The sequence below is a fragment of the Antedon bifida genome, chromosome 9 (assembly GCF_963402885.1).
Source record: "Antedon bifida chromosome 9, ecAntBifi1.1, whole genome shotgun sequence".
Taxonomy (NCBI): Eukaryota; Metazoa; Echinodermata; class Crinoidea; order Comatulida; family Antedonidae; genus Antedon; species Antedon bifida.
This window is the reverse complement of record NC_136234.1, coordinates 1447946-1457114: the sequence shown is the minus strand read 5'-3', so window position 1 is coordinate 1457114 and position 9169 is coordinate 1447946. Positions and strand designations below refer to the sequence as shown.

General features: G+C 31.0%; 2 protein-coding genes and 1 non-coding gene across 3 annotated transcripts; 2 read left to right on the top strand and 1 right to left on the bottom strand.

The window, feature by feature from the left end:
* Positions 1 to 1688: 1688 nt before the first annotated feature.
* Positions 1689 to 3271, bottom strand: LOC144851473 (uncharacterized). The gene is made up of 4 exons (XM_078708964.1): positions 3153 to 3271; positions 2796 to 2893; positions 2295 to 2422; positions 1689 to 2053 (listed from the first exon to the last, which is right to left on the bottom strand). Exons 1-4 carry the CDS (start codon positions 3193 to 3195, stop codon positions 1912 to 1914), a joined length of 411 nt encoding a protein of 136 aa, XP_078565090.1. The 5' UTR covers positions 3196 to 3271; the 3' UTR covers positions 1689 to 1911.
* Positions 3272 to 3549: 278 nt separating this feature from the next.
* Positions 3550 to 9099, top strand: LOC144851471 (protein phosphatase 1 regulatory subunit 36-like). The gene is made up of 15 exons (XM_078708962.1): positions 3550 to 3638; positions 3902 to 3969; positions 4298 to 4381; positions 4903 to 5027; positions 5331 to 5397; positions 5728 to 5826; positions 6052 to 6192; positions 6343 to 6468; positions 6707 to 6865; positions 7073 to 7102; positions 7221 to 7310; positions 7870 to 7923; positions 8040 to 8144; positions 8276 to 8325; positions 8565 to 9099. Exons 1-15 carry the CDS (start codon positions 3615 to 3617, stop codon positions 8633 to 8635), a joined length of 1293 nt encoding a protein of 430 aa, XP_078565088.1. The 5' UTR covers positions 3550 to 3614; the 3' UTR covers positions 8636 to 9099.
* Trnav-uac (transfer RNA valine (anticodon UAC)) lies at positions 4010 to 4082 on the top strand. Its single transcript has one exon. It is a non-coding gene; the product is annotated as a tRNA-Val (tRNA).
* Positions 9100 to 9169: the final 70 nt, after the last annotated feature.

Here is a 9169-nt window from a genome sequence, read left to right as displayed (position 1 = left end):
GTACTGCATTTACAAATAAGGTCATCAATTATATGATATAAATTAAAAATAGTTACTTAGTTTATCAACAACATAAAATATTTTTCCAGTGTCTGTTCGTAAATAAAAACAGAGTTTTTATATTTTTTAACAATTATAGGATTATTTACGGTATTGTAATTTGAACCACCAATTGTCATTAACATCTGTTTTTTTTTTAATTCTTCTCTTCCACGCTATGAACCCATCTAGACACTTACCTTCCACCAAATTCATTTTTTAATTTTATAAAAATCAGTCAAAATAATTATCTTTATTTTCACCATTCCATGTGTTGTCTCTTAAAACCTACCACTTTTGGTTGGCAAACTCGTAAAATGTTGTAGTTTTAGGGTTTATTTGTTGGCTACTCAATTTCTATTGTCCACCACATTCATATCACAATGGATTGGCACAATAGGAAAGATTATATACCCCTTTTACACCGCTGAGCTTATAACCTGTGTCGTGTCTGGATAAATTTCCTTTTTACACCTGATTCATCATTTACCCAGGCGGTTCAGCGACCCGAGTAACTTTTTACGTCAATACAGTACAGTACAATCAGTACACCTGCCTACATTTCCACATTTTTGTGTCTCGGGTACGACTCTGGTTATACAATTCCGGAACAACTCCGCATTTTTACTGGCGGTGTAAAAGGGGTATAAGACTGTAATTAGCTCTGAATATAATAATAGTAGTCACTATATCTTGTATCAGGTATATTTTAATATTGCAGATAAACAAAATAGTTCATATTCACAGTACTGAATACAACAAAAGCTGCTAAATCATTAAAATAATAAACATAGTATAACTAAAATGAATAAGAATAAGTAGAATAAATAAACCTGAATGATATTTACAGAGTAAACTGGTGAAATGGTCTCTAAAAAGAATCAAATTTAATGGGGAGATTAAAAGGAGCATTCATTGTATGCTTTTAGCCTATTTTAAAGCTCTGTCCACACTATCAAACTTTATTATGCAACAACAAAATGTGATGTGCCCATATATGGACATGATGAATATTACTACAGTACCATATTTTGGCACATCACACTTTCTTTGTCAAACTAATTTGATAGTGTAGACATCTTAAGTTTTTTTTTTTTCAATTTTCATTTTTTTTTAAATGCTTTTTTATCCTATTGGAAATCATATTTGATTTCTGTAATATAGTATTTTTTTTATATCTAAAAAAATGGTATTACTGTATTGAAATATATGTTATAGATGCTATAATGTAAAAACACGTTGAGCAACTTACGGTCAAGATGTAGGAATTGACCTCTCATATTGTTATAACACTGCCTTGTTTGAATTTGTTATCTTTAGCCAACTATATGTTAATAGTTATGTTAATAAAATGTTTGTTTTTTATGCAGTATAACGGAAGTTTGTATTTTTTAAAATTACTTTTTACTTTTGTACAATTACGATTATATAGCAAGCTTGATACAAACATGATCATCATAGGCCCTACAAAGGTTTTTGATGTAAAGTTTATTTATTCAAATATGCAAGACTACACAATGGTATGTACATTTTTATATATTTTTTTACCACAACAATAAGAAATGTTATTAATTAATATTTAGAGCCTTTTTTACAAGGCTGTGGACATTTTTGTTTTAAAAAAATATGTCATCAATGAACAATTTAAAAAATACAATTTAAATTGTACTGTAATCAAATTATTTACACTATATAAAAATAAATGTTGATTAAAAAATTTAAAATATTTTCACCAGGGAAGAGTTAAATTACAATTAACTCTTCCCTGATTTTCCACTACACATCTTTTAGTAACCATGGCAAGAATGGCTTTATTGTTGGTTAGGTGTAAGAGCAGAAGATGGAATGGCATCATGGTCCAGATGGCTTCTCTCAGGCTTTCAGAAGATCTGCAAATCTTTCTACAGCTAGGACTGCTTTATTGTTCATAACCGGTGAGGAGTAGGAGCAAATGATGCAACCAGTTGGAATTTTACAGATGATAAGTCCGGCATCACTGCTTTTGGCATACAAGCTATGAAAAAAAAATTTTTGAATTTAAAAAAAAAATTTACAGAATTGAACTGTCTACAAAAACCACTAGACCCCTAGCCGCAGTATCACACCACTACGCCAGCCAACCAGTACATGAGGTTATAAAAATGTGCATGCATGAGCGATTTTCAATTGACCAATCAATTGCGTTGATTCTGCCAGAATCCTAACCACTTTCTTAAAAATATTTTTGCTTTAGTGAATCCAAAACAACACTGTACCTATTAAGTGTCTTATTGTAAATATAAAACTTAGTTTTATCACTTCTGCTGTTTATTGCAAGCTCTATTGTATCGCATTGTACTGCCTGCCCAGAATGACAAACATCTTGAAGGCTCTTCCATTCAGACTTAAAAAGAAATATTTAAATGTTAAGATATATTGCAATATTTTAGTAAAGCATAGATAGTGATATTATAGATAGTGATATTATAGTGCTATAATTTCTCTATGGTTAAAGCTTGGTTGCCAATGATGATGAATAAACCCGAACTGTTGCTTGTGCATTGCCACCTGCACATAGATGAACCAAGTTTAAACTGGTAAAAAAAATATTTTTTTTAATCACATAAATATTCAATTTAAAATACAATATATTCCATTTCCGGCTATAATTATTTAATTAAATTGGCATTCGGTAGTTCTATGTGCATAAAGATATAATAAATATAATTTATTATATTATATAATATTAATAAATAAAATAATATTAATAAAATCACCTTTTCAATGTTTTCTAGCTTTCCTTGTGAATACAGTTTACATCCTCGTTTGGACAGCAAACAAACTCCATCTACTAAACCAGTTTTAAGTAGATTTTCTGTATATGAAAAACCACAATTTATTTTATTACAATAAAAATTTTCATGGTAACCCAAACACAAAAGGGGCGAAACGTCCTGTCTGCCCTTTACTGGGCTAACTAGGCTAGTGTGACATCAATCATCATCTATCTGCTGAGTAGCCTATAGTACTAGTAAGTAGGCCTAGCCTAGCTAGCTAAATCATAATGATGAATGACTCGAAAACAACTATATGTTATTTCAACCTAAATAGTCTTCAGTATTGAATTGAAATACCTGTGAGAAAAGATTCCCAAGAACTACATGCTTTTTCACTCATTTAGCTCTTTTGAAGAGATGTACGTGAAAACTGTAAATTTGAAACTTTTGTTTTTAATATTTTTGTTTTGAAAAAATGGGCATGTGCTAAAAGCAAAAACTAATTGATTGGCTTTAAATTCGTTCTGGGCCGCATGTAAAATGTGTGCAGCACATATATACGTACGTACGTATAAAAACAATACATTTCGTGCTACCGATTAGGCTATAAAACGCATTTCTTTTACTGAAAATTGTAGTAAATAGTACCAGTACTTAGTAATATGTCATAAGTTCAACTTAATTTGATATTATATTATTTCTATTACTGTAATTAAATTATTAGAGAGAGTATTAATTGATATACCGCCCTCAGGAGGTTGCTATGATAAATAGAGAAAGCGGAGTCAAATTTCAACCGCAATTTTGGACGGTAAAACTATGGCAAAACAAGAGGTTGTAAGCGTAAGTTTTCAAATGCATTCATACAGGAAGTAAACAACTAATGTATATTATATGTGTGTCTATCTTATTGAAATAAATTACTTGATTTACTACTAAAACTACAATGTAAAGTTTGGTAGCGTCCGCGATACGGCAAAAATATTAAAAAGGACGCCTCCTCAGTCAGATCTTGGTCGTTGTGTCACTCATCAAACGCTGAAAAGCCAGTTTTTGGACATTTTGTTTGATTAAATTGAAGATTTTTTCCTTTTTCCTCCCTTTAGACTCCGTCTCCTAACAAAGGCCATTGGTACTGGAAAGATGAAACACAGACACTGGAATTCCAAGCAAAGTATGCTCATGACGTTTAGAAATCCAATCCATTTAACAATGGTTTCGTGGTGTAGTGGTTATCACGTCTGCTTTACACGCAGAAGGTCCCCGGTTCGAACCCGGGCGGAACCTACTTTTTTTTTTATTATTATTAATAGAACTCAAAATCCAGTAAATTGATTTAATTCAATTTTCAACATTTTTCCACAATTTTTTCTTTCTTTTTTATATATATGGAAAATAAACTTTTAAATTTAAGCAGCCCCAATTTTGTTAAAGGTTTTTTTTTAACAGTTGCGTATCATAACCATTTCATTTTTAAAGCATTTTCTTCATTCTCATCCCAGCATAACTCATAATATCAATGAAAAGGATAGAAAAAACAGGCGATCAAAAAACATTACATTCGCTGATGCAGGAAAGAGAGACAGGTATTTTGATATTAATAGGATTTTTTTATGTTTGTTATATTTAATTTGTTTTTATCTAATTATTTAGCAATTATTTTTTTCTATATTAAAATGAATAGAAGAATAGTTTATAATAAGCCCAAAATAAAGAATTGTTCCCCAAAAACATGAAAAATGAAGATTAATAAAATCAGACTTTAAATAGACCATTTTGTAGTTTTAATAAGTTATTCACTTCTGTAAAAAAAAATATTATTTCACTTATAAAAAGATAAAGAAAAATGAAACAGTTAATTTTAACCAAAAACCATTGTCTGACATTTTTTTCAGGTAAATCATTTTTTTTTTGATCCAGTTTTTTGTCAGAGTGAACTATTATGTGACATTAAAATGGAATTTCAACAAAAAATTAGAAAAAAAATAATCTTTAGGGGGACAATATATCTAATTACTCAAAATTATTTATCCAGGAAAAACTAAATTAAAATCATTGGAATGAAAACTTTTTCCATCAATAACGCATTTTCTTTTGAATATATTAGAGCTACACCAGTCAAGATGGAGAAAGGTCAGGGAGCTGGGGGAAGAGGTCATCGGGGACTGACTAATAAATCAAATATGAAGGGAGCAACCAAGGAAACTACTGTGACGCTTGAAAGAATAAAAGGTTAAAGGTTAAAGTTCATTTTAATTTGAAAAAAAATGTTTGTGTTTTGTATTTCTGGTATTCATGAAAACATGAAATACTGTAAAAATTTTGTTGTCTTTTTTTTTTACTACGATTACTTTTATTTTATACTGTACATACTTTTACTGTTTTTTTTTTACTGTCCCACAATTTTTGTGAGTGCCAATATTCTAAAGGTGAAGAATAAAAGAAAATAATTATGCCATTTTGTAACAAAAATTCACTACAACAATATGCATAAATGTAACTTTAGTAAATTGTATTTGCTTTTGCTTCTAATAGATGTTACACTCGCAAGTTTAAATGAAGTGAATTTTTCAACTGAGCTTTTTGAAATGAGTTTATTAAGGTAAGAATACTTCATTTTCACGAAATAAACACAATTTAAAGATGTACTATATTGTCTGTTTTGATTTTTTTTATTTCATGCGCATCCAACACCAAGCAACTCGCAAATTACAGGATGGAAAAACTATTTTATAATGTATCCTGCTTATAAACTAAAGTCCCATTTGAGGCCTGGCGATAGGTCAGGATTGAATTACCCTGGACCCTGAGATTGGATAGAAAGCATGTTAACCACACTCCAATATTTATTATTAACAACAAAAATCATTGATTGTGTACTGTATCTGAATGTTTCATACAAATTTGTTAATAATTAATTTTGTCTTTTTAGTCTTGAACAATTTGATGTGTTTTTACTTGGCCTTCTCAACTATTTTGCATCGTTCTTTGATAAGATTGCTCTTGAAAATAAACCAAAACCTATGACCACGTAAGTAAGCAGACATTAGTTGGCACAGTTTGTTGTTTAAAGAACCTAGTACATCTTTCGAGACAAGTGGGGTTACCCCGGTGTACTAGTACACACACAGCCATTGTCACACACAGCTACTGATCATAACAACTGGGTCCTCTGGAAGGCCAGTCATTGACTGAAGAGGTTACCCAGTATAAATAAATAATAATAAAAGAAAAACGTTTTTCTATTTAAATTTAGTGAACCTAGCCAAAAGGAAAAGAAAGAAATGGCAAGCATAATTGGTAGGATGGATGCTACTCAGAAAGGCCTGGCACAGAGCTATTGTGTTCTTGTCTTAGGCCTAGGATTGCAATCTCACCATCACATGGCCTGTGGAGGGTAAGACATTTATATAACAAAATTTATCAATGGTAAATTGATTTAATTTACTAATCAATTAAATCAACCTATTAAACCTATAACAAACTTTAATTGAATGTTTTAGCTTTTATATCTTTTCAAAATGTATTTATCACTTGTGTTTTTCAGAAGTCGAGTGTCATCAACTTACAGAGATAGACTAATGTACGAGTCATTGTATAAGTTTTGTGTATACGTTGTTTGGATTGCATTTAGAAGGAGAGACTACGATGTTATTCATAAAGAAGTTGGAAGGTAAATTCCCCCAGTAAAAGAAAGACGAAGTTGGGTCATGCTATGACGTTGCTTGCAGGGAAGGTGGGATGTGCTTCCTTGCTTTATTAAACTACAGACACATTTTGGTGTCGACGACCAACGACACATCAATCCGTAGGTTCTACTGTAGGTCACCGCAAATCGAAATGCCCTCTGCAATTGTGTCAATCTGCTTACAACTTTGTTGCTTAAGCACTATGTTTATTGTTACTTACAGATTACTTAGATCAGATGTGTTCAACCCAGCACTACGTGTTAAGAACGCACCAGCAGAGGATGATTTAGTCGATACTGAGAAAAAATACCAAACAGAAATTGATTATGAGAAATGGAAGAGTGACTTTCTTACACCAGCACAACATAGAAAAATGAAACCGTGAGTTTTGTATGATGTATGTCGGGTGTGGTGTTTACTTCGTAACCCCAGCATAACTGAAGTTAAAATTACACCTTCTTTATGTGTAGCATAGCAAAGCATGTTACAATCAAGCTACATGAGAAGTTGAATTAGAATATTAGTATTTTAGAAATCATCTGTTATTATTATATTATTTCAATTATACAGTACTTTTATTTTTTATAGAAAACGCCCTGCCATCACTTCAATTATTAAGTAAGTACCCCAACATTTTTTTTTTAAATAACTAAGACAACAAATACAGTACCTGTACTCTTGTAACAGAAGTTGTTCACTGGTATTAAAGTTGCTTTGCTTTCTTTTTGTGTTTTAGCCAAAGGTCACCAATGTTAGTGTCTGTGTTACCAACTCCAAAAGAAGAGTCAAATTGGTTGTTCAACACTCACAAACCAAATCATTCAGGGTAATTAATAATTCATCACCTACCTAGCTTAAACTTGGTTCCCACTAGGAAGCAACACAAGGACGTAAACGCAACGCAAGCATGTTGACCAATGACAAGCGACAGTTTAAATAATCCATCGCTTGTGATTGGTCAATTCACTTACGTTGCGTCTACGTCCTTGCGTTGCGTCCTAGTGGGAACCAAGCTTAATTGAGCTTAAAAAAAATATAGAATTACGATTTGATTTTTAGAATTTTTCCAAGTATAGTATTCCAAGTATTTGTATGTTTGTTTGTTAGCACGAGAGCACCTACAATTTTCAAATTATCATTCTGAATTTTTCGGTGTAGATAAGTATGTACTAACAGAAAATATTGAATTGAAATTCAAGAAAATCGGTTTATTAATAACTTATTAATAACAATAACAAAAAAGAAAAGTTTGTATTCTTTTAACATGGGCCGAAATATCAACATGCACCCTCTGTGGCAATATTTTGCCAAGTACTTCACTCAGTTTCTGAGTGCTTTCATTTTTTCATTACTGTAAATTAAATAAGATCTTGATTTCCTTTTAGAAATATGAACATTCACGAAGACAAGATTGCATTTGGTACAAAACTCTCTAAAAAGTAAGTTACTATGTTATTTATTTTGACTGTACTTTGAATGTTTTGTAATAGTTTCATGCATTTGTTTTGTTCTGCTGAGGCCAGATGTTCAATTGTAATTTTCTGTTGTATTATAGAGTTGGTATACTGGGAGAACCATTAAGTGGATTCAACCAAAACACACTTGCAGCCGTTGGATCAGAACATGATGAAGAGCGAGAGGACACCGAATCTAGGAGAGGGTAACTTAGATGATTTAATTAATGTATCACATTGAGACTGATGTAGGCCTATGTCATTATTTTCTTGTACGAGTCTGAACTAATCTATAGGATTAATCAAACACATTTAAAATCATTTTATTTTTTAATAGGTCAATTTTTGGAAGTGCTCTTTCCAAGAATAGTACACCAGCACAACATGGTAAGTAACCTTTCACCTTAGCACTATTATTTAGTGTTGCTAGTGGTATGTGAATCTTTCACTATCAAAGCTAAACCCCAAAACAGCTGTGAATACTCCCACCACAATAGTTCTGTAATAATCAGCATGATGATTGAGGGAAATCATAACGATGAAATGGTATAAAATACTAGCTTTTATCATTTGTTATTCAATTTGTTAATTAACAGAACATTGATTAAAATGGTTTTTTTTAACAGGTCTTAGTAGACAGCTGACTGACGTCTCACATGCTGTGACTGATGTGTTTTCTGATATGGAAGATGACTAAAATTATATGTCCTAGTTGGCTGTCCATACTCATTAGGATGGGGAGTGTAATGCTTCCCTTCAATCAACAATACTCACCTCACTTAGTTGGCTGTCCATACTAAACTTATGAACGCCAGCAAAATTGATGTGTTTGGGTTCCAGAAGTCAGATTATTTTTTTACATTTTTTAGCCTACTAGGGGTTGTAAAATGTACTTATACTATTATTTATTATTTTTTGCATAATTATGAGTTTTTTACTTTAATTTTACATTGATTAATTTATAAAAATGTAATTCTAAATTGTTGTGTGAAAGTAGCTACTGATCTGATTTATACTAAGTAAATTAATATAAGTGTAGAACGGTTTAATATTAATATGTTAAAAAATAATATTTTAAGAAAATAATATAAATGGAATTTGTATATAATATTGTATATAATTTTTGAAGAAATTGTTTGTTTAATAATATGTATATATTGCCTTTAATGACTGTACAATAAACTATTTTCACACAAGAAACTATTGTGATATTGCACAGACTTACAGGTTA

Bases quoted from the DNA above. Each gene is read 5' to 3' on its own strand.
- LOC144851473 (XM_078708964.1), bottom strand. From the start codon at position 3,195: ATGAGTGAAAAAGCATGTAGTTCTTGGGAATCTTTTCTCACAG. The intron at 2,894-3,152 runs GTATTTCAATTC...TTTCATATACAG, and splicing joins TTGGGAATCTTTTCTCACAG to AAAATCTACTTAAAACTGGT. The intron at 2,423-2,795 runs GTGATTTTATTA...TTTCTTTTTAAG, and splicing joins AGCTAGAAAACATTGAAAAG to TCTGAATGGAAGAGCCTTCA.
- LOC144851471 (XM_078708962.1), top strand. From the start codon at position 3,615: ATGGCAAAACAAGAGGTTGTAAGC. The intron at 4,382-4,902 runs GTATTTTGATAT...TGAATATATTAG, and splicing joins GATGCAGGAAAGAGAGACAG to AGCTACACCAGTCAAGATGG. The intron at 5,028-5,330 runs GTTAAAGGTTAA...TGCTTCTAATAG, and splicing joins GACGCTTGAAAGAATAAAAG to ATGTTACACTCGCAAGTTTA.